This window comes from Macrobrachium nipponense, chromosome 13, assembly GCF_015104395.2.
Source record: "Macrobrachium nipponense isolate FS-2020 chromosome 13, ASM1510439v2, whole genome shotgun sequence".
Lineage (NCBI taxonomy): Eukaryota > Metazoa > Arthropoda > Malacostraca > Decapoda > Palaemonidae > Macrobrachium > Macrobrachium nipponense.
This window is the reverse complement of record NC_087206.1, coordinates 1,578,017-1,603,440: the sequence shown is the minus strand read 5'-3', so window position 1 is coordinate 1,603,440 and position 25,424 is coordinate 1,578,017. Positions and strand designations below refer to the sequence as shown.

Genomic DNA, 25,424 nt, shown 5'->3' with positions numbered 1-25,424 from the left:
GCGTCATGGATTTGAGCAGTGTTACAAGGAGATCTTGGATGAAAAGAGGTCGCTCTCTGTTCAGACTAACCTGGAGCAGTATTTTAAGAAGGTAGAGAGGCCTGCAGGAGATCCTGTACCCTCTACCTCAGCTGCCTCTGCTAATCCAGCACCTTCTGAATGTTCTGCTAACCCAGACTCACCTGCCCCAGTATCTCCAGCACCTTCTGTAGGTTCGCCTCACCTAAAGACTCACCTGCCCCAAAACATCTCCACTAGTATGCTTCTGCCTCACCTCAAGAATCACCCCATGCCTCAGCATCTCCAGTACTAGTATGTTCTGCCTCACCTCAAGAATCATCTGCCTCAGCATCTCCAGCAAACTTCTGGAGGTTCTTTTTCTCTTCACTAACCTCCCCCAGTCTCTCCAGCACCGCAGCTTCCTCCCCTCCAGTGTGCAAGCCAATCAAACTAATAAAGGTAAGGAATTGTTCTCTCGTTGTTATTGATAGGTATTTACATTAAATCATGTGGTATTTTTCAATGTTCCGACTTACGCTGAAAATCGTTGTTACGATGCATCGTAAGAACGGATCAACGTCGTAACTCGAGGACCCCCTGTATAGTGATCATGCACCAATCATTATAAACACCAACAATAGTCCACCTTTACAGAGATCGCCACGATGGAATCTTGACAAGGCAGACTGGGGTAGATTTCGTGAGCTAAGCAAAATTGATGGGAATGCAGAACAGTGAAAATATTGATGATGCCATAGACATGCTGAATGGAACCCTTCATACAGCAGGAGTCAATTCAATTCCCAAAACAACAGGGTTATTCAAACGACAACCAGTCCCCTGGTGGTCTTCAGAACTAACTGCCCTGCACAGAGCCACAAGGTCTTTAACCCGATTGCGCAGACGCCGTACTGAGGAGAATTCAATTATATACAAGAAATGTAGAGCACAGTTCCGTCGTGCCATGAAAGAAGCTAGGCGCCAGTCTTGGGTGTCTTTTGTTTCCTCCATTAACAGTAGAACACAACCATCTTCTGTGTGGAGGAAAGTGAAAAAGAAAGCAGGCAAATTCACCCCCAACCCACCACCAGTGTTGAAGGTGAATGATCAGTATGTGACTGGAGCAACTGAGGTTAGCAATGCCCTGGCGGATCATTTCTCAAATGTATCATGCAAGTGTGAAGCAGCTCCTGGTCATCAGTTTAGGAGCATTGAAGAAAAGAAAATTTTAAATTTTGCAACAGGAAGGGAAGTCATACAACTCTCCTTTTACTGAAAGAGAATTTGACTCCGCACTTGCTACGTGTAATGATACAGCCCCTGGACCCGATGGAATTCCATATGCAATGATTAAACATGTACCTGTTAATACCAAGTTGTTTATTTTAAGCATTATTAACAGAATATGGCATGATCATAGTTATCCAAGAGTTTGGGAACTAGCCATTATTTTAGCCCCTTTAAAACCTGGTAAGGATAAGTTTTTAGCTGCAAACTATCGACCTATTGCATTGACATCTTGTTTATGTAAGATCATGGAGAAGATGGTCAATGTAAGACTGATATGGTACCTGGAAAAGAAGGGTATTTTATCACCTATCCAGTGTGGATTTAGAAAAATGCATTCAACGACTTATGTGTTGATACGACTGGAATCCTCTATTTGTGAAGCCTTTGCTTCCAAAACAGCACCATGTAACTCGCCCCAGTTCTATACCGACACCTTTTATTTAGGTGAGCGAGTCAGAGACTTCTGACATGTCCAATTTAGCAGTTCTCTGGTATCATAGCAATATTTTACTAGAAATAGTGCTAAAGAGGACACATTTCACTGGGCGACACGGCTTCCTCGCCCAGAAATAGATTTTTCCTACGTCAAAATCCCTTTTTTGATCTTGAGAAGGCATATGATACTGCATGGAGATATGGTATACTTAAAACCATTCATGAATTGGGATTACGAGGAGAGTTACCATTGTTCATTCAATCATTTGTTTCACATAGATTTTTTCAAGTGAGAGTGGGGGAAACTCTATCAGAGAGATGTCAGGAAGAAGGAGTTCCCCAGGGTAGTGTGCTAAGTGTAACACTGTTTGCACTAGCCATTAATGGGATATCCTCTGTCATTCCCCAAGATATTCTCTCAACATTATTTGTAGATGATCTCTCCATATCATTTGCTGTCAATGGTTGAGAGAAAACTACAACTCTCAATTGACAAAATTATTCAGTGGGCCGATAAGAATGGATTTAAGTTTTCGACAAGCAAAACTGTTGTTGTCCATTTCTGTCTTATTCAGGGAGTACATCCAGACCCTGATATATGCATCATAGGCCAACGGATCCCATGTGTAAGTGAAGCTAGATTTTTAGGTTTGATATTTGATTGCAGGTTGACATGGGTTCCTCACTTAAAGGCGTTGAAAGTTAAGTGTCTTGAGGCCCTGAATCTTTTAAAAGCATTGTCACATACATCATGGGGGCAGACCGCAAAACTATTTTAAAATTATACAGCCTTAATTTTTTCAAAAATTAGTTATGGGTGTGAAATATACTCCTCAGCCACCCCAAGCCGATTAAAGGTATTAGATTCTATACACCATGCTGGTATTAGATTGTCTACCAGAGCCTTTAGAACTTCGCCTATTCCAAGTCTCCCTGTTGACGCTGGAGAATTAACTTTAGACCTTTACCGAAAGTCTTCTATTATTCGGTATTGGTTTAGGTTGCAAAGACTTCCCAATTCTTTAGCCTGTCAGACTGCAAACTTTGTAAGGCATTTTAGATATTTTGAGTTACACCCAAAATCTCCTCAACCTCATGGTTTTCAGGTAAAACAATTAATAAACGGTCTTGATATAGCAAGAAATAGAGTTCTTCCATTTAGGATATCACCAACCCCTCCATGGAAATTACCAGAGATATCTTTTTGTAAATATTTTATTGGTATAAAAAAGACCATGACTGAATTAGAAGCCAGGTCTCTCTTTCATGAACATGTTGAAGAACATAGGGAATCTACTTTTATATATACAGATGGCTCCAAATCTGATGCTGGCGTTGGATTTGGAGTATATGGTAGTTCTTTTAATTGTAGAGGTGTGCTTCCTCTAGTATCTTCCATATTTACTGCAGAACTATATGGCATATTAACCGCTATTGAGAAAATAGCATTAAAAGATGAGGGCAATTTTACCATTTTTAGTGATGCAAGAAGTGTCCTTCAAGCTTTAGAAGTTTTTAATTCTAGTAATCCTTTGGTTTTAAAGATTTTAGAGTGGCTTTTCATTATTGGTCTGAAAGGCATAACAGTTCGATTTTGTTGGGTTCCAGCACACGTAGGTGTGTGTGGAAATGAGGAGGCAGATTCACTGGCAAAGAATGCTGCAGCTGAGTTGCTACCAAGAAGGTATCCCATTCCATGTAATGATTTTTTACCTAAAATTAAGAATTTTATTTATAATAATTGGCAAAAGCATTGGGATAGCTTAGCTGATAATAAGATGAGAGAAATAACAAATGTTATATCCCCTTGGAAATATAACGTGATGCCCCGAAAGTGGGAGACTACTCTTTGTCGTCTCCGAATTGGTCACACTCGGATGACACATGAGTTTCTGCTAGCTGGCCAACACCAACCATATTGTGACGACTGTTTGATACCCTTGACTGTGAGGCATTTGTTGACTGAATGCCCCACTTATAGCACGGAAAGAAATAGATATCTGTTTGAGGCTCGAGGTGAGGATGGCAGGTTCATCCTTGCCAAGATTCTTGGACATGATGTGTCATACAATGCAAGTGGCATTTTTAGATTTATTTCAGAAGCAGGTCTTCTGAAAGCTATTTAACTTTTACAATGATATATTTGCTTTTATGGTTTTAATTGAATATACTTTTATTCTTTATTTATAATAAACGATATCGGCGTTAATGACCTTCGATGTCAGGATGCCAGAAAACTTCCAATCATTTATTCATTCATTCACCCTTATCGCTTGACGAATCAGGCAAGGAGGATGAAGGGGAGGCCTCTTCGGTGGAAGAGGGAGCTAGAGGCGAAAGTTTGCCGGGTAATGGAGACGGATGAAGGGTATGGCCCCGAGGGGGCCACCGGGGGTGTGTGACCCTCCAACGGCGTCCTGGAGCCCTTCCTCCGTTAAAGTTTCCTCCCTGCAAACTTTGCCCATTGCACAGAAGACCAATAAATACACTCACCACAAGTTAACTCTGGGTTGCATGAGGATCGACACGCACAGACGATCTCCAGTTATTACGCTTCTTGGCACCCCATCCCTGGACACATGCGCTTGGGGAGGGAGGCTTTAGAAGCCGGCTCAATAAACTCATTTGTTTGCATGTTGCAAATCACAAAACAGCAACACACACAAGGCTCTTTGAACACACAAAAATAACAATTTCACCGTTATACACAGTCACATATACAGAAAAAGCTAGCGACAGTTGGGCAGAGAGCGATACAATACGCGTCCAAACTCAACAGCGGCCGAAAGCAAAATGGTATGTAGGCAGTCCCCGGGTTACGACGAGGGTTCCGTTCTTGAGATGCGTTTAAACCGTAAATAGTCGTAAGCCGGAACATCACCAAAAATCCTAAGAAAACCTTACTTTTAATGCTTTGGGTGCATTAAAAACTATGTAAACTGCATTCTTATAACATTTTGCATCAAAAAAACCTTCAAATATTGATTATTTTGCATTTTTGGTGTCATATTTCTTCTGCCAGATGAGCGTTGTAGGCGTTGTAACCCTGGAACATGCATCGTAACCCTGGAAATAATTTCTGATGAATATAATTGAAAAGCGGCTTAACCTCGGAGCGTCATAAGCCGAACCTGTCGTAACCCAAGGACTGCCTGTATATATCTGGGTGGGGGGCAGGGGGAACCCTCCCACCCGGATGGTAGTTCAACTACCGAACTACCTTGCTATACAAATCTAGCAGCCGTTTCCAGCTTCGCTGAAGGTAATTCCTAATGTTGAGGACCGAGGGTTTGTATACCGTGTAGGAACAACTAAAATTTATTCATATTTATTACAATTGTACAATACTGCAGGATATATATTTGGACACGTCATACTCCTTGCTCATCCTTATTTATTGTTCAGAGACATCTCATCCAATTCCCAAGCAAATTATTAAGTAGGAAAAAGAGACAGGAGCTGTCACTTAAGATCCAATAAACGTCAACATCTACCAGGACAGGTACCTCCAGCATCTTAATCCCCTTTGGTTGCAGCCACTAAAGGCATCTGCAATAGTGCCCTCAACCGGCTTGTACAACGGAGTGCATGCCCAAGCTTATGCTGGGTATTTTGTACTGGTCTTGTCTTGGCACCAGTGTTAACTTCAGCAGTGTAATGAAATAGCCAAATACTGTGTCCAGTTTGAAGGAAAACTCTGTAAATGGAACAGATCCTTCATGGAAAACCACTGCAACTCCCCAAATGTAAAAACTCAGGATAGGCAATTATTCAGAACAAATACAAAATAAAAATAAATCTTGTCAGTAGAGAGAGTAAAGACTTGCGATATTTGCGTATGACCTGTATTATTCTCTGCAGTGGAATCTTATTTATTAAATAGTGTGCAGACAGACGAGGGTGCAAAGAACTCATTTCACGTCATACATGGAAGATGCCAATTAAAAAAAAAAAAATCATGGTAAAAATATTGCAATGAAATACTTATAAAATAAACATGCCAAAGATGAAAGACAAAAATAAGGCTGTATGAAAACTGTCAGCTGACCACCATATCACAATTATCATCATCATCATCATCCAAGCTGCAACCCTGGTTGGAAAAGTATGATGCTACAAGCCCATGGGCTCCAATGGGGAAAGCAGCCCAGTATGAAAAAAAGCAATTTGAAAGTGACAAATGCATTACGAGAATAAAATAATAACAAAAACAAAGTAGTACTTGTAAAAATTGAAAAGAATTTACACCCAGTTTGCTAATACATTTGATAAATGGATTTGCATTAATGTTGAGATAAAATAAAATGGGAGTCTTGCAAAAGTAACAGAATACCACAAAATCAGGCAAGATGGTCAAGGAAATCTAAGTTTCATACTCCCAAGGTAAGGAATGGGCCATTGAGGACTTCGCCATAAAAGAGATGTGACAGTTATTGTGCTGTTTCCTCATTTAAGAAAAGTGATCTCAAGTTTTGAAAGATCCTAATAGTTTCACATTGCATTTAGTTTTATTTCTCCAGTTTTGAACCAAACATACTACTTCAAATGCAGCTGACTCTTAAACTAATTTCATTTTTATTTTAAGTTTCTTAATGTCCCCTTTTAACTTCTTTTTTTTTTTCTTTTCTTTTTTGATTCCTGACAAATTATCTGGATGAACTGCCAGCAATTACAGATTGCTAGAGCCAGTAAGTATAGCTACATTAAGAAAGTACACTAGTTTGAGGGCAAGCTAGGAATAGAGTTAATAGTTTCTTGAGACAATAGCAGTAAAATGAGAAGGAAGTGTAGGATGACTGTAACTGCAACAATATTATAGAGCATTACCTGTGCAAATGACTGTGGCCTTGATCCATTTCTTGATGTGTCACTCGGCTGTTCGTGCCTGGTAACGATCCTCTCAACAGAAGAGCAATGTTTTGTGGAGGGAAATTTTGTTTGATAATTTTGGGAGGTGTCACTTGTAAAAGTTGATGAAGACTTTGGTCTACTTTTCTTTTGAATACAAGGCAGAGTCTGTGGTGCAAATCTCTCCTCAAACGACTTGACTGAACCGGTTGGAAAGACGGTTGCAGTGTTTTCATCACATTCATGAGCCGCCTTCTATTATGATAAAATAAAAATGTTGATTAAAAAATTTTTTTTAATGCTGTTTGATGATATGATGGAAGAAAATAGCGCCAACTTAATTTTCTATAAAGGTTAACTTTCTACTAACGTTATTGTCATTATAATATCTAAGGTTGAAAAAGAACATGATTTATCAATAAAAATCTTATAAAATTCAAATTATCAGTAACGGATAATGCACATGCACAGTAGAAGTAATGAGGCCGAGGGGATGCCACAAAGAAACTAAGACAGTGCACGGAGAGGACTAACCCCCTGTGGGAACAGACTTTTGAAGTTTGCAATCAGCAACAGACTATGACTGCTGATGTTATGCTTAGTCTGAATCATAATTTATTACTGTTTAGAAAAGAGGAACCTACCATTCTCACCAATTTTGTTTGAAAGATCAAAATTTTATATTTGCTGACGTCAAAGTAGAACAGTATTACAATAATGGTAAAATGAGATCTTATGCCATGTGGTACTAATACCATCTTTATAGATATGAAAAGCCTCAAAGACTACACCCAGTCTTCCTAAAGCATTACATTACTATATACCACAAGTATTGTAAAAAATAAATTTTAAAAACTAGAAGTCAACTACCACAAACTGTCAAACATTAAGAATTAATAGTGTTGACAGAAAAGTATATCTTCAGGCAGGGTACCTATACATTCAAAAGATTATCCATCAAGTCTCAAATTTTGCAAAAAGTTCAGCTTCATGCCCACTTAGCCAAAATAAGATTGGCCTCTTCTGCACACTATATTGTACCTTACTTTGTAGACCAACTATCATACTTCAAGACTAAAGGGACCAAAACTCTAGAACACAGCCTAGTGGTATATGCCAAACAATCGAGGACAGACAAAGAATGACAGCTGAAGTACCGATGCAAATCCCTTAATTTTGCATTCATCAGGCTACTGTTCCTACCAGTTCTCTCTAACACAGTGGTCTGGTGAGCTTCCTACCAGTTCTCTCTAACACAATGGTCTGGTGAGCTTCCTACCAGTTCTCTCTAACACAGTGGTCTGGTGAGCTTACTCAATAATGATCATTTTCCTTTCCTTAGTCAATGTGAATGGTTGATTCATTTTAGTGTGTCTCTTACCTTACTGTTTGTGTAAGTATTATTCTTGTCTTGAAGATGAGTCACGGCATCAGATGGATTTAATTGCTTACACTGGTTACCTTCAAGACTACCACTTTTATGAAGCAATAGTTGCACTACACCATGAATGCTGCTCGGATTCTTTGATTGCTGTAGTTGCTGAAGTAGGTCTACCACTTTTTGTAAATCGGATTTCCTCCTTTTGTTACTTACAGCATTCTCAGTCATTCCTAGTCCTGCACGTATCTAGAAAATGCGGCCGTTTAAAAAAAAATCATATTTTACTGGTTACCAAATTGACTTCTGAGAAAAAAATGTTTATCCTAAATATGACAGTTTCTCTAACACACCTTCCACAGAAGCAGGTGGCAATAAAAAAAGACAGTGCCTTATGAGAATTCGTACTGAATGTAACATATGAAAGACCTAGTTCAAAGCTTTAGTATTGCAACAAAGGCTGTGTAATCCTTAGACTGGGATATTCAGAAAAGGGAAATAAATAATTGAAATTGATAAATTGCCACATACTACATCAAATACATAGAAAAGTGAAAAAATCTAAACAGAAATGACCAAAAAATATAGTCTGTTTATATTGAATGAAGTCCACTACTGTGGCACAAAGTCAATATGGAATAAGCAGGCAATAAAATTTGGGTCAAATTGCCATTTTTCTACAGGTAATTTACAGTATATTTTATGAGATAAGTAAACAACAGATTACAATACTTTAAAATTTTACAGGTTTGTTTCGATGCTAATTACTGTCCTATATGCTGTACATTACAAACAAGAAAGGAACCGTAAGAAATTAGAAAAATGTATATACTACTGCATACTAATATATAATGTCTTGATCTGGTGATTAAATTAATGCAACCATTAATATACGTATAATATACTGCACTGTGATTGGAATATACTGAAAAGTATTACAGACGCTGGAAATCCTTACCCGTGAAAGAGCAGCAAAGTCCTCCGACTTTTCATCAGCAAACTTTCCTTTGACCACGCTGCCTCGTAAGTCGCCATTCCGAACACGGCTTCTACTGCAGGTATCAGAATCCTCGGGTGACAAGGTCTTAGTCGAATTTTTGCTTCCATGTTCAGCACTGGTCATTTGGCAACCCGTAAGTCTTGAACTGTATGAAAAGATAATTTCAAGTCTTCAGGTCTGTAGCATTCTTGCTTTTCTACTAGCATAAGCTAAATACCCCCACCTCATTCCTCTGTTAGGAAACTACTGGTTACAACCATGCACATTACAGGTATTAACCTGGTATGTATCCAATTACGCATTGCCTACGAGGTACTAAACATGGCGGAAGCTCAATGGGACGCCGTGTTTAGTACTAGCCCCTCGGAATCAAACAATCTCCTATCAGTACTTTAAACACCAGAAGATAATAAGATTTCAGATAGTAGTTACCATTGTTATCAATATTTAAATTCACCCTCAAATTTGTGTGACTTTGCCAGTAACTTTGAATCTAACTTCTCATGTTATCAAGCGTAAACAAATTCTTAAAAAGTGTTGGAGGGATTATCCGAAGAAACATAAACTAATCAATATGATTGGTTTCTTTCACAATCATTAACTTTTAATACTTCCATCATAATAGTTTCCAATACATACCTTGACTTCTGACATGATTTTTGTTTACCATGCTTGATTTTCCCTGACCAAAGGGTATCGTCAAATGGTAAACTATTCGGATCTTCAGCACCAAAATGGCTAACCGATGTATCAAGTTGATTGTCACCCTCAGAATCACTGTAATGAAAAGGGCAGATAATTATGAGCATGAAAAAAACTACCTCCAAGAAAGAACTTACACAAAATTATATTTCTGTAATGTGTGCCTTATTTATAGCAATTGCGCTATTCTTTTTAGGTAACATATAAGACTAACAAAAATAAAATCCATGCAATTTAAACTTGGAACACCTCAACAGTGGACAATCCTTGTTCCTCTTGACAAACCAGACCATTCAAACAAGATATTACTAAACCCTGTAATTTTATCTACCTACTGCCTGCAGTGCAAATCAACTGTGAATCTCTTCGATGAGTTTTGATAGATTCCCTAACTATTGTTCATTTTATGAAGATACTACTTGTTGGTTAGCCTCTAAGTCTACCTAATCACCACTGTAATAGGTCCTTGTTTTCATTTCATAAATAACTACAATATTTTAATCTTGCACAATTTTTGTCCAAGATTCATCACTTGTCAATACATCAGTGCTTCCCTTATCTATCATCAGATTAATAACAAAATTACCAAAGCACTATTACCTAACAAAAATTGCGCCATAACAAGTCATAAGCTGGACTAAAAACTATTTGACAAAGTGTCTACCATCCAAGGTGTTTATCCTCTTCATGAGTCAGCCCTGACAAAGAAGTCAATTTACAATCTACAGTCAAGAACCTGAAGAATCCATAATTACTGGGGGAATAAAACCACTAAACAAAACAAAGTAATATTACAATTTGTCAACACATGCTAAGGGGTAGCCTAGCAATGACCAAAAAAGAAAATGCTATCCAATAAACATTTAAGTCGGCATGTAAATGATATTTTCCTCCCAAGTACTTAATCTCTCCTTTCTCATCTATACTTCTATACAGCAGTGCTTGCCAGTAGGGTGCCATAAAGGCTAGGCCTAAATTACAGACAGCAATAAACAAAAGCTGAATAACTTATGAATTCAAAAACGAAAATGTCAAACAGTATAGAGTATAAATTGTTAGGCTATAAGAAACAAATAAATAGAATATAAACGAAAAAATTTATCAGACAGAAATCACAGAAATAGGGTAAAATACCAAAAGGCCGGCCATATATAGGTACGCTAACATTGTTCAAATGAGTGCTGGGAAAGATGGTGGATTATCCGTAGCTAGACCGGCCAGCCTTACGATTGCCGCCATATTGGATTTCAAAACTGCCTTGAAAACATATTTTACGAAGAGCGTCGTATGGGGCTTTCATATATCACATTATGTTGACGAAGCTTCATCCTTTTGAATGGTATGCTTAAAGTTATAATTGTATTCTTGTTTCACCAATTAAATATCGAGTGAATAAGACCCAGCCAGCGTGATGACGATGGATCGTCTGATTGTTTACCCTATTACAAATTACCTATACTCTGTTTTTTTCCATCTGTCCATCCGCCTGTGGTGTTTTCGCATGGTAACACTGCGTCCTGGGCTTTAAATAATTATGCTGTGTAAGTTTTAGGTAATTAAAAGGATATCTGGTGTACATTTGCAACTGAAAAGTGTTTTAATAAATTACTATATGCTAATTACACCGTTAATATTTGAAATAGGATATTATTATCATTGTTGAATGTAACTATCTAAAGCCCGGGACGCAGCGTTACCATACGCAAACACCACAGGCGGTTGGACAGATGGAAAAAAACAGAGTATAGGTGGCAGTGTGGCAACTTTGCGCACCCATTTAGTGTCGTATGCCTCCTCAGACAGCTATCTTTACCCTTCTCTTTTTAGCATATAGTGCTTATGGCTCCTCAGACAGTTTTTTTTTCTCTCTCTCTCGCAAAGGGAATCACCAATATGAGGCCGTATCTTGACCATTGAGAGATTATGGTATAAATTTTGTCAAGATCACATGGAAATATGATAAAAATAGAAATACTACTATGATAAAAATAAATGAACTCGACCAGTTTCTTTAAATGATAAACGATTAAAATGCAAATATTGGTGTAGAATTCACCGGCAGTAGGAACCTAGCTATTACCTATACTAGTAATATCTTTCAAATTACAAGTAAATTATTCTCTTTTTGGTTATTTTACAACAATTCATCCATATTCTTCCTCTCTCCTACACAGATTTTCTAACCTTATTCATCGCTGGATATATAATTTCATACCACTGCGAAGATTCTCCCTTATCAGTCGCAATGTAATTTTCACATTGGGTTGGTTAAGGCGTCGAGGCAATGCCTTTGCAACGGCGCCTCTTAATCTTGAGGTTTTTTTTGTTTATTTGTTGAGGTCTTTCCCTTTTTCTCTCTCTTTTTGTCCACATCATGTATATGGTCTCTTTTCTTATTTCGTTGTTACCTGCAAATAGAAGTTTTCCAACTATGTCACTTTCCTTCTGTAGCCCAATTGCTTTAACACGTTCGTCTCTGTAAGTACAACAATATACGAGGAAATGAAATATGTCTTCTACTGTATTATGGCAAAAACGACAACAGGTGTTCTCATTCTGGTGCCTTTTTGCTATATTTAAATTAAGAGAGTTGGTTCTGGCTTTGAAGAGAAGTATTCAACCCTTAGAATTATCATAAATTTCTTCATCTTTTATTTCTCTTTTCCACATTTTACATATATTCACAGTCACTTTATTTTCCAAGTCTTCTTTCCACCTCACTGTGTCCCAGATTCTGGCTTTCTCCTTTATTTCTGTTTTGGACATTCCTTCCAATTTTCTTAAATTGATTTTAATTTCATGCATGTACTTTCCCACTGTTTTCCACCATTTTCTTTCCTTTTCTTGCATATCTGTGATTATTTTCTTCAGTATCTCTTTCCGTCCATTTAAAGTATTATTTACATAGCTTATCTTTCCACTCATAATTCTACTTTTCATGGAAGATGCTCCTATCTCCCCCCTTAATGTGGCTACTACTGTACTTCTACATGCTCCTAATATTTTCCTATATACCCCATTCTCTATTCTTTGTCATTTTTCTATTTCTGTGTCTGTTAGATAACCACATTGGTTCCATATAAGACTGATGGTAGAGCTATGTTTTTCCAGAAAGTTTTACCTATTAAAACTTTGTTGCAGCTTTTTTCTATCACGGAATAGGTTAGGTTGGCTAACTTCTGTGCTTTATCCAACATTTCTTTTTCCTGTAGCTTAAACAGATTTCTAGAATCATTTATCTTTATTCCTAAATATGTTATGTTCTCCCTCACTTTTATATTCTCTATCTCTTCTGGTTTATCCTTCATACTGAAAATAATGATGCTGCTTTTCTCTTTATTTATTTCTAGCCCACATTTATTTCCTATATCTATTAAAATCTTTATATTTATTCTTCCATCTTCTATATTACTTGCTAAAACTAACCCATCGTCAGCAAAGAAAAGTGTCCCTATCTTTACTAATTCATTTTCAAATCCTGTCCCTTCCTCCTCCATTTTCTTATTTATTAAATACGTCATCAGTGAAGTAGAACCTGTGCGACCTTGCCTAATTCCGCTAGTAATTCCCATTTCCTGTTCAACTCCCTCCCCTAGGTCTATTAGTGTGCTATCCCCTTCATATATATTAGCTACTGCCTCGATGATTTTTGGATGTATTTTGAACTGTTTCAAGACTTCGATCATAACTTCTCGTTTTACCGAGTCAGAGGCTTTACTGTAATCGATAGCTATTACTATTAATGGTTTTCTATTCCTGTAGCTCTCATCTACGCAATATTGTAGTGTAAGGATATTATCTTCAATCCTACTCCCTCCTGTGAATCCTGCTTGGCATTCGTGATCTTGTTCATTCAGTCTGAGGTGTGCTTCTATTTCGTCTTTTAACAGCATCATGCATACTTTGTATGATATATTTAATAAAGCTATAGCCCTTAAATCCTTAGCCCTTGGTTTCCTTTTCTTTTCTATCATTTTCGTTCTCGATTCCTCCCAAGATTCAGGCTTTTCTTTGATTTCTAGCTCTTTGTTGTAACATCTAACTGATACTTCTATACAGGTTTTGCTCTTCATTAATGCTTTGTAAAGCTCTGGTTTTATTCCATTTTCTTAATTTTCCTTTCCTGTAGTGAACGTCCAATAGTCGTAATTGAAAGATCTTTCTTTTGCAATAATCTGTCTTAACTGCTCTAATCATTTTTGTCCTCCTATGACTACGTATTCTTACTCCTAAGCTTTAGTTAATTTAGTCTGTTTTAGGGGCTTTTATGAATTTCCTTTTTATTCCTCTGAAGACCATTCTGTTCTTAAGAAGCCAGTGAAATTAGTCGATGAGCCTTGCTCTTTTACTGTAAGAATATTTATGTTTTTATGCATAAAATATGCGAAAAAAATTGTGGATTCCTATATCTCAAACCATCCTTTTTTTTCCTTCACTTCTTATAACTTTCTTTTAAGATCACTACAGAAGTTTTATGTCACGATCATTAAACTGCAAGAAGCTGGATGTAGGTCTACAAAAGTATATCAGACCTAAAATAACCTTGAGCATTTAGTTCTCTATCACCATGGGAAAAAATCATGTTAGTGATTGTATGAAATATTATCAATCCAGTTGAAAAACCCATGCAAATGTTGAAAATCAGTAATGATCATGCATTCTTTTATATTTTGGGTGCTCTTGATGGCTTAATTGTTCTCAGTATTATCACATGTCCCTTTATCAACTAATAGCAAATGAAAAGCTTAAAAAAGCTAATTCCGAAGTTAAAAAAGGCTAAAGACTGAGTTTCATCTAAAATAAAAAAAAGAATGAAAACTATGCCATAAACTATAGCATGCAGGAAGCAGATACTGAAACTGCACTAGTTTTCTAACACTAAAAGCCACTAGTACCACTCACAGGGGAGCAATGAAAGACCTGCCTGACAGAAAATAGATGATTGTGGCTAAGAAAAGTTAGTAGCACTACACAAAGGCCGAGGTTAGTTGCAGTGAGAACGGATATGTTCGATGTGCCATTCTCCAAGTCACCACCCATGCAAGCGGAGTTTTTCTGAAGAAACGCCGCCAGTCAGGCACACTGAGGCTCAGAGAGTGGAGAGCGATTTCTGGTTTCGAAGCCCTGAGAGCGTAAGCTAACTTGAGATCTGTCAAGGAGAAATTTGATGAGAGAGAGTGTAAAACTCTGGCGCCAAACGACTGTTAAAGATCGTTCAAAACCTTGTACGTAATTTGACAGCATGCAACATAATTTAGGAATACCGATCAATTAGTTATTAGCGCATACTAAATGGAATTGTGTGTTATTGGTTCACTTTAATTGCTTGTCATTAATCTTAGTCATTCAGAGTGAAGTATGTAGTAGTTCACTTTAGACAGAATCGTATACAACTAGTATATGGCATCCATTACAAAAAAAGGCAAGGAATTGATCTATTTACAAGGAAAAATGCACTATAAGATAAACTGATGCAAATATGGTGATAAAAATTTCCTCTCTTTTCCTTAGGAAAAGTAAACAAGCCAATGAATAGATAAGTAATGGCTAAATATTGGGCTCTGTCTAACCTACAGACAATGCTGACAAATTCTATGCAATGTTCTTTATAGGAAGACTACACTACCAGCTTCTTCTTTAGACAAGAAGAGGAAATCATACGACCAGATAAGCATGGAGTCGTTTCAAAGGAAAACCCCGTCTACTACTACTACTATATCAGCCATCACAAAAAGACAGTAAAGAAGAAATGCTGCAGTCCCTAACTCTAATGTTTCCATTGACAGTGAATGAGGTTGGTGACCTAACCTGCTGGACTTCGATGACCTGCTGTGTGTGAATGTGCTTACGGTGTGATTATTGGTTTGGGATAGGTGATGGTCCTTCTTCCAGGGTCTCCCTGTTATTGCTTCCCACACTGATTCTGTAACCTAAAAATGGGACAATTTAGTGTCTGTGAGGAAATTAATGTTTGATGATGGTAGTGAAACAGAGACAAGCAGTATACTATTTATAGAGGCAATGTAAAGTCAGGATTGATCCTTGTTATCTACAGAAAAAAATTATTATTATAATCATTATATATACACCAATACCACATAGAGGTTCCTGTCTCTCTCACACACACATATGTATATATATATATATATATATATATATATATATAGTATGTATGTAGTATATATGTTATATATATATATATATATATATATATATATATATATATATATTTATATATATATATATATATATATATATATATGTATTATGTATTATTATATAGTATATATATGTATGATGTATATATTATAGTATATTATATATATATATACTATATATATATATATATATATATATATATATATATATATATATATATATATATATATTTTATATATATATATATATATATATATATATATATATATATATATATATATATATATGTGTGTGTGTGTGTGTGTATATGTATGTATATATGTATATATATATATATATATATATATATATATATATATATATATATATATATATATATATCATTCAAGCTACAAATGTCCTTTAATATCTAAATTCACTTTACCTCCCAAATGATATATTTTCATATATGTACCGAAGGGGAATTTTTTAGTTGATAATAATTTCGTCCCCCCATGGGATCGAACCACCGTCCAAGTGGACGGGGACGAAATCAGGACAGTCAGTGACGCTATCCAATCAGCCAACAGAGACGCTATAAGTTCATATCGATTCTGACCATACAAATCACCCTCGATCTCGGTGCTTTCGTAATTAGAATCGATATGGAACCCCGTCTACCATGTTAGCCAATTCGAGCGTTTGACAGCACGTAGCCTTTTTGTTATGAATAATTATCACATCGAACCGTGGTCCATTTTATATATCAATTCAAGCTACAAATGTCCTTTAATATCTAAATTCACTTTACCTCCCAAATGATATATTTTCATATATGTACGAAGGGGAATTTTTTAGTTGATCATAGAATTTCGTCCCCCCATGGGGATCGAACCATCGTCCAAGTGGACGCGGACGAAATCAAGACAGTCAGTGACGCTATCCATCAGCCAACAGAGACGCTATAAGTTCATATCGATTCTGACCTTACAAATCACCCTCGATCTCGGTGCTTTCGTATTAGAATCAATATGGAACCCCGTTCTACCCATGTTTAGCCAATTTGAGCGTTTGACAGCACGTAGCCTTTTGTTATGAATAATTATCACATCGAACCGTGATCCAATTATATATCAATTCAAGCTACAAATGTCCTTTAATATCTAAATTCACTTTACCTCCCAAATGATATATTTCATATATGTACCGAAGGGAATTTTTTGTTTTTAGTTGATCATAATTTCGTCCCCCATGGGATCGAACCACCGTCCAAGTGGACGGGGACGAAATCAGGACAGTCAGTGACGCTATCCAATCAGCCAACAGAGACGCTATAAGTTCATATCGATTCTGACCTTACAAATCACCCTCGATCTCGGTGCTTTCGTAATTAGAATCGATATGGAACCCCGTCTACCATGTTAGCCAATTCGAGCGTTTGACAGCACGTAGCCTTTTGTTATGAATAATTATCACATTGAACCGTGATCCATTTGTATATCAATTCAAGCTACAAATGTCCTTTAATATCTAAATTCACTTTACCTACCAAATGTGATAATTATTCATAACAAAAGGCTACGTGCTGTCAAACGCTCGAATTGGCTAACATGGTAGACGGGGTTCCATATCGATTCTAATTACGAAAGCACCGAGATCGAGGGTGATTTGTAAGGTCGAATCGATATGAACTTATATAGCGTCTCTGTTTGGCTGATTGGATAGTGTCACTGACTGTCCTGATTTCGTCCCCGTCCACTTGGACGGTGGTTCGATCCCATGGGGGACGAAATTATTATCAACTAAAAATTCCCCTTCGGTACATATATGAAAATATATCATTTGGGAGGTAAAGTGAATTTAGATATTAAAGGACATTTGTATCTTGAATTTGATATATAAATGGATCACGGTTCGATGTGATAATTATTCATAACAAAAGGCTATGTGCTGTCAAACGCTCGAATTGGCTAACATGGTAGACGGGGTTCCATATCGATTCTAATTACGAAAGCACCGAGATCGAGGGTGATTTGTAAGGTCAGAATCGATATGAACTTATAGCGTCTCTGTTGGCTGATTGGATAGCGTCACTGACTGTCCTGATTTCATCCCCGTCCACTTGGACGGTGGTTCGATCCCATGGGGGACGAAATTATTATCAACTAAAAAAATTCCCCTTTGGTACATATATGAAAATATATCATTTGGGAGGTAAAGTGATTTAGATATTAAAGGACATTGGTAGCTTGAATTGAGTATAAATGGATCATGGTTCGATGTGATAATTATTCATAAAGGAGGCTACGTGTAGCTGTCAAAACGCTCGAATTGGCTAACATGGTAGAAGGGGTTCCATATCGATTTCTAATTACGAAAGCACCGAGATCGAGGGTGATGTAAGGTCAGAATCGATATGAACTTATAGCGTCTCTGTTGGCTGATTGGATAGCGTCACTGACTGTCCTGATTTCGTCCCGTCCACTTGGCTGGTTGTCGATCCCATGGGGGGACGAAATTATTATCAACTAAAAAATTCCCCGGGGTTCGGTACATATATGATATATCATTTGGGAGTAAAGTGAATTTAGATATTAAAAGGACATTTGTAGCTTGAATTGATATATAAATGGATCAGGTTCGATGTGATAATTCATCATAACAAAAGCTATGTGACTGTCAAACGCTCGATTGGCTAACATGGTAGACGGGGTTCCATATCGATTCTAATTACGAAAGCACCGATCGAGGGTGATTTTGTAAGGTCAGAATCGATATGAACTTATAGCGTCTCTGTTGGCTGATTGGATAGCGTCACTGACTGTCCTGATTTCATCCCGTCCACTTTGGACGGTGTTCGATCCCATGGGGGACGAAATTATTATCAACTAAAAAAAAATTCCCCTTTGGTACATATATGAAAATATATCATTTGGGAGGTAAAGTGAATTAGATATTAAAGGACATTTGGTAGCTTGAATTGATATATAAATGGATCATGTTCGATTGATAATTATTTTCTAACAAAAGGCTACGTGCTGTCAAAACGCTCTGAAAATTGGCTATAACATGGTAGACGGGGTTCCATATCGATTCCTAATTACGAAAGCCACCGGAGATCGAGGGTGATTTGTAAGGTCAGAATCGATATGAAAACTTAATAGCGTCTCTTTGTTGGCTGATTGGATAGCGTCACTGACTTGGTCCTGATTTACGTCCCCAATGTATTCACTTGGACGGTGTTCGATCCCATGGGGGGACGAAATTATTATCAACTAAAAAATTCCCCCCTTCGGTACCATATATGAAAAATATCCATTTCTTTTGGGAGGTAAAGTGAATTTAGATATTAAAGGACATTTGTAGCTTGAATTGATATATGGATCATTCGGTCGATGTGATAATTATTCATATATATATATATATATATATATATATATATATATATATATATATATATATATAATATATATATATATGTATGTATGTATATATATATATATATATATATATATATATATATATTATATATATATATATATATATATATACGTAACAGGTAAAAATATTCTGTTACAACAGAATTCCATCTAATAAAAGGAGCCCCAAAATAACGCCAAAATATAGAAAGCAATTACCGCCTTTTCTGTAACTTTTCTCACTCATTACCTATCTGAAGGGAGAGACAGCAGTCTCTGAAATATTGCACTACTTAAAATCTATATTTTGGCATTTTTAGGGGCTGCTTTTATTACGTATATTAAGTTATAAAGTAAACTTTAAAAACAAAATATTTCCAAGTTGTACCTATTACCTAACCCATAATTTCCTGGTATGTTTACCTATAAGGCATAAGCAAACATAAAGTAGAAAGACCAGCTTTTAGTACTAGATATGTGCACCTACAGGTACTTGGATGTAGATTTAAAAAAAAACTAAATTAATGCTTTAAATCTCATATAGCACAGTGACCAATTACTGCCAAAAGCGCAGGACATTAACTAGAAAATATTGTATCCTACCTACCTTTCTCTTCAAGTCAAACCCGAGGAATATAAAGGCTCCCTGGAGACCATTAAAGAAAGTGAAGAAATACCACAAAATTGGGATATCAGCAAAGGCCCCTAGAACTCCTAAGAGCCAAGTCAGGCCTTGGATTACGCCTAACTTGACGTATAACACGAGGCGTATGCGATCTTTCCTACCTCGATGACCCTGTAAAATAAAGAAACTTTTGGTGTATTTTTCTTGTTCTACTTTTGTTTGAGCTTAACCCCATGTCCCTAGAATTAATATTTCTCAATACTACTTCCAGGTTTTGATTAGCCATTCTCACTACATTTGGTAATTAGTTGATATTCAAGTAATTACAAAAAACATAAAAAGCAGGAATGTTAAACATTTTTTACCAGCTTTGATTTATAAAATTATCTTAGTCTTGCTTCCCCATCTACAAACTATTCTTTTATCAAGGAAATAAAAAAAGAAGGTAGTACTGTCACTAATTTAAGACATATCCCAATTTATGTCAGTCTTAAATTGATTAGTATGCTAAGGCTAAATTTCTATAAAAAATATATTCTTCTGCATAACTTACGAAATTATTAGATTAAATTGTGTTTGTTCTGAAAGGAAAACACACAGAATACTATATTTTGTTTCTTAAAAAAAAGTATATACAGTATAATCATTTTAGCTAAAATTAGAATATAAGATATTCACAAGGAGCTCAGAAATCGAAAATGAAATAAATGCCTTGGGAGAAAGATGAATTGGAATATAAATTTATGCCAAAGGCCAAGAGCAGGGACCTATGAGGTCATTCAGTGTTGAGAATAATGATGAAACAATTGATATGAGAGGGTGGAAAGTAAGACGGAAGAAAGAGAATATGAATGGAGGTACAGTAAAAAAGAATTAAAGGAGCTGCCGCTAAATGCCGAAGGGAAGCTGCAAAGAACCTCAGGAAATACCTACAGTGCACCTTGTGAGGTCTGCTGATGGCTCTACCCTCCCTTTGGGGGTGATGAGAAAGATGAGGGCTCCTTTAATTAATGTATTCACGGCAAGGATATCAACCAAAAATCTGAACTTTACCTTTAACTAAATATGAAATTTTTTATGCAAGTGAAAAGGTAATTTGATTATATTAAAACCTATTTGTCTTTAGAAACAACTATTGCTTGTGAAATCACTGTAAGGCAAAAGTTAGAGCGCATTGTTCCACCAGAAGAGGTATAATTAATGGTAGATATTGAGTTTGGGAGAAAAAAATATCAAACTCACCTGTGACTGTGTCTTTAAATGCTTGTGGTGACCTTTGCTGCCCTTGCCCTCTGACTCGGTGTGTGACTCTTTAACACTCTGGGACCTCGTCCCAGCATACCTGGCAGCCTTGGCTTGCTTGCAGATGCAACAGATGGTCACAAAGTACAGCACCATGTTCTCCACCACAATGGCTCCCACAGGCAAGACGAAAAAGAGAATGAGGCCGTAGCGATTGTTTATCCAGCAGTAATCTGTGCCGTATTCAGGCCTGTAGTCAGCAACAACATCAACGTTGTCAAAAACAAGGGCCAATAACACGACCAAGCCAGGTACTCCCCAGGCGTAGACAGAGTAACAGATGTAGGTCTTCTGGCTGTTGAGGTCGCCTCTGTACATTTGACTCCTGAATGTCCTGCAGACGTCTACGCTCATGACGTTCATCCAGCAGAAGGACGCCATCCAGAAGTAATGCAGGATCGCAGAGAGGGAGACGCATAGCCCATGGTACCAAGTGGCTCCTATTCCAGTCAGGAACAGTATGTGGGCCACGAAGAGGCAGCACGCCAGGGAGAAGAGATTCCTACCGGGTAAATTCCTGAAACGGGGCACCAGCATGTAAATGGCTATGTGAAGAGCTAGAGAAACAATGGATATCACCATCACAATCAAAGTCAGGCATTTGTGGGCGTCTGAGAACTTCAGCAAATAGTGACGGTCTTCATTGCAAATCAGGATGTGGGAGGTGTTGACGACCTCATAAGACCCCACATCATATATTTTCTTCGTCACGTTCATGAAGACAGACCCATTTTCCCTCACCAGATATCCACGAAGAAGAATCTTGGGGCAGCTGTCATCCAGGACAGACGAATTCCTCAGCTTTTCAAAGACTGTCTCGTCCCGAACACACTGCCCGTTTTCGAGTTTGAAGAGGTACCCACACAGGATTTTCTGGCATTTCATGTGGATCGGGTCCCATAGTTCATTCTCCTTGTTGCAGTCTTTACTCCTGAAGTCCATCAGCACGGAAAACACTGGGATCATCCCCCGAGAATTGGCTCTCCTGTTAGATGACGTCGCGTTACCAGGGGGGTTAAAACATTTGAGATTGCTGGAGGAAACGTTGACGAAATTGCATCGGGCGCAGTGTGGGTTTTTGTAATAAGTCTCCCGGCCCTCGTCGTCCCTGTAGGTCACAAAGTGGGAGTACCTTTGGCACTTCTCTTTGTCAAGGTGATCGGGCCATGCAGAGTCACAGTGACGTACCTGTAATGGATGCAAAAATTCAATCTTTTATCACAAATAATGGTATTAACAAGTGCTTCTTAGTCAATTCACAAACTGTAGTTTGATTGTTATATTTATGGTTCATTTCAGTGAATTGTAATAACGCATAACAATGTTTTTAAACGAAATATGTAAAATGAATTCTACAGATCTCTAGTTATTTACATATACAGATAGCAGTAATGACCTTAAAAGAGCTACTACTTGGCCAATCAGGTGAACCCATTTTATTAGCCAAACATTTACAGGTTCCTTGAATCACTAGCCACAACTGCCAAGAAAGCATTACACCAATCAATATACTATTAAAAATTGGTATCAATCATTACAAACTTATCAACTCCAATAAGATAATCAATTACCTGCTCCTTACAAAAGAAGCTTTTCCCAATTCGATCTTTAGGACACGTACTTTTTGGGAACATGCACAGGCGACCTCCGTAATTCAAGGCGAATTCAGTTTTGTTTTCAAACTCCTCGACCTGTTGAATGTAAGCGAAAGACAAATCATTTGTACAGATTGTAGGCACTGTTTGATTATTGTATCATAAAATAGATATGGCATTCAGTAAACTAAACTATAAACTGACTTTTAATGAAGCAATTCATATCTGAATATTTAATCTGTACTCCAAGGCTAGCTAATGAATATTAAAGGCAGATTTTATAATAACTTCAGCTTAGCATAAACATGAGAAGGCTGAAAATAACAAATGGATCTTCCATCTTTCTTTCCAACCTCAATTGTTTCATAGTGTAACTGCAAGGCTTTCCTCCTGTTACATCTTTCTAGCCTTTTTTACTCACAGTTTCCCTTCCAGCGAATATTCCTTAAATATCTTTAGCTTGACAGCAGCCAATTTCTCCCCTAGAATTTACAATGGAAAACAAGTGCATAGCATCATACAGGACAAAACAAAAAGGGAGGTAGGCAAACACACACAAAAACTTACCTCGAGTGAGCAGTAATATCTGTTCTGGTAGACCTTTTGTCTCTTGTCCGCAGGAGACCTGTAGGTGAAGCGTTCCCATCGACGCTGCCCTGGGAAGTAACGAGCCTCTGCCATGAATTCGGCCATTGTGAAGTCCCTCTTGATCTAAAACAAAAAGGGCTAAGGTCGGTTTTCCAAAGGCTGTACTATAAGGACCTATGATGAGGAGGTCATTCAGCGCTGAAAATGAAATCAGGAGTGAAAATGTCTGAAAGGTGTAACAGGGGGAAAACCTCAAAGCGGTTGCACTGTGAAACAATTGTTAGGAGAGGGTAGAAAGTAAGATGGGAGAAAGAGAATATGAATGGAGGTACAGTAAGATTGAAGCTAGGAGCCGAAGGGACGCTGCTAAGAATCTTAAGTAATACTTACATTGCACTTTATAAGGTTCAAGTCATAGTGGTGTTTTATATAATGTGACACATTATGTATACACTAACAGTTGGTTTACATATTTATTCTTTGTTATCCACAAAATCTTCTATTTTCATTTATGGACATTGCAGGGCTGTCCTAAATGAAAGCAATCTGCAGGACACACACACACTAATTTTCACGTAATTTGATTAATTTATAGATTTTAGGCATACATGCCAAGCACTGTGGCAACTAATAACTTTCACCAACTCTGCAGAAATACTTTTCTTATTTTCACGTAATTTGTAGGACACACTCTTGTTCCCAGACACACTATGCAGAAATACCCCCCTCCCACTTGCTTTCACGAATTATGCATGACCACTTCTCTATTTGCACGGACTCTGCAGGACACACCCTGGAGGAACCACCCTCCCCCCCTCAACACTCTTATTTGCTCAAGCTCTACCAGACTCCCATTCATATTTACATACACACTCTGCAGGACTACCTTCCTCCCTCACTTTCACAAACTCTGAAGGACCCAACTCTCTGTTTTCACTCAATACAGGATCCCCACTCTTATTTTCACACACTCTACAAGACCCCCACACTTACTTTCACTTACACATTTGCAATATTCATCAAATATCACTACACATACGTATTAATATAACTGTCAATTCTTCAGTCTTATCATTCTGCCCAACAAGAATATCATTCCTCCCCGTAGGCGGGTAGTGCCATCAGTACACATCGTGTGGTGCACTGTAGGCATTACTTAAGGTTCTTTGCAGCATGCCTTCAGCACCTAGCTGCAAACCCTTTCGTTTCTTTTAGTTCCTCCTTTCATATTCACTTCCATCTTACTTTCCACCCTCTCCTAACAATTGATTCATAAAGCAACTGCTCTGAGGTCTTTCAAACCATTTACTGTCAATTTCCATTTCAGTGATGAATGACCTCATAGGTCCTAGTGATTGGCCTTTGGCCTAAATTCCACATTCAATGCTATTCCTGCTCAAAAGCCTCCTCATCCCACGCCAACATCCACCTACTCAACTCCAATCCGGTACCTGCCCAGTGGCGCAGTTGATGGTCACATTCCACCGGTGCAAATTGGCAGCGTCGTCGTTGCAAACTGCGCAGTGGAAGTTGACGTAAGTCACATTCGTGTCCTTCGAAGTCACGGGTAAGTCCAACACGTAACTGTAGGCAGACTCCGACACCTGGTGATGAAGGAAGGAAATTAATGATGTTAATAGAACAGAATACAGAATGTAGGCCTGACACCAAATAGAAATTGACAGAAAAATGGGCTGAAAGGTATACGTAACAAGAGAAACCTCGCAGCTGAACTATGAATCATTTTTGTTGGGAGGTGGATGAGGAAAGTCCGATGGAAGAAAGAGAATATGAATGGAGGTACAGTAAAAGGAATGAGAGGGGTTGCAGCCAGGGGCTGCGGGGGACGCTGCAAAGAACCTTATGTAATGCCTACAGTGCACGGTCAGCACAGCCCCCTACGGGAAATATTAATGATGTTAAGCCCCGACTTTTTTTTAAGCCTTTTACTTTACCTCCACTCCCATTTCCTTTCTTCAGGCCTGCTGTCCACCTTCTCTAACTTTTACTTCTTAAATCGACTGTGAGGTTTTCTATCCTAGTGTTTTTGGCGCCACCGTTTTGGCGGTCATTCTTTTGGCCTCATACAGTTCGGCGCCAAAAA

General features: G+C 37.7%; 1 protein-coding gene across 3 annotated transcripts in view; it reads right to left on the bottom strand.

The window, feature by feature from the left end:
- Nucleotides 1–25,424, bottom strand: part of LOC135225591 (uncharacterized) — a 61,766-nt gene that overhangs the window by 6,157 nt on the left and 30,185 nt on the right. For all 3 annotated transcript variants that reach the window (XM_064264875.1, XM_064264874.1, XM_064264876.1), the window contains 10 exons: nucleotides 24,772–24,924; nucleotides 23,300–23,443; nucleotides 22,709–22,828; nucleotides 21,078–22,325; nucleotides 19,818–20,006; nucleotides 15,462–15,583; nucleotides 9,591–9,728; nucleotides 8,910–9,096; nucleotides 7,955–8,200; nucleotides 6,553–6,828 (listed from right to left, as the gene is read on the bottom strand). In XM_064264875.1, coding sequence (XP_064120945.1) covers nucleotides 6,553–6,828; nucleotides 7,955–8,200; nucleotides 8,910–9,096; nucleotides 9,591–9,728; nucleotides 15,462–15,583; nucleotides 19,818–20,006; nucleotides 21,078–22,325; nucleotides 22,709–22,828; nucleotides 23,300–23,443; nucleotides 24,772–24,924 — 2,823 coding nt within the window. The remainder of the gene's footprint in view (nucleotides 1–6,552; nucleotides 6,829–7,954; nucleotides 8,201–8,909; nucleotides 9,097–9,590; nucleotides 9,729–15,461; nucleotides 15,584–19,817; nucleotides 20,007–21,077; nucleotides 22,326–22,708; nucleotides 22,829–23,299; nucleotides 23,444–24,771; nucleotides 24,925–25,424) is intronic.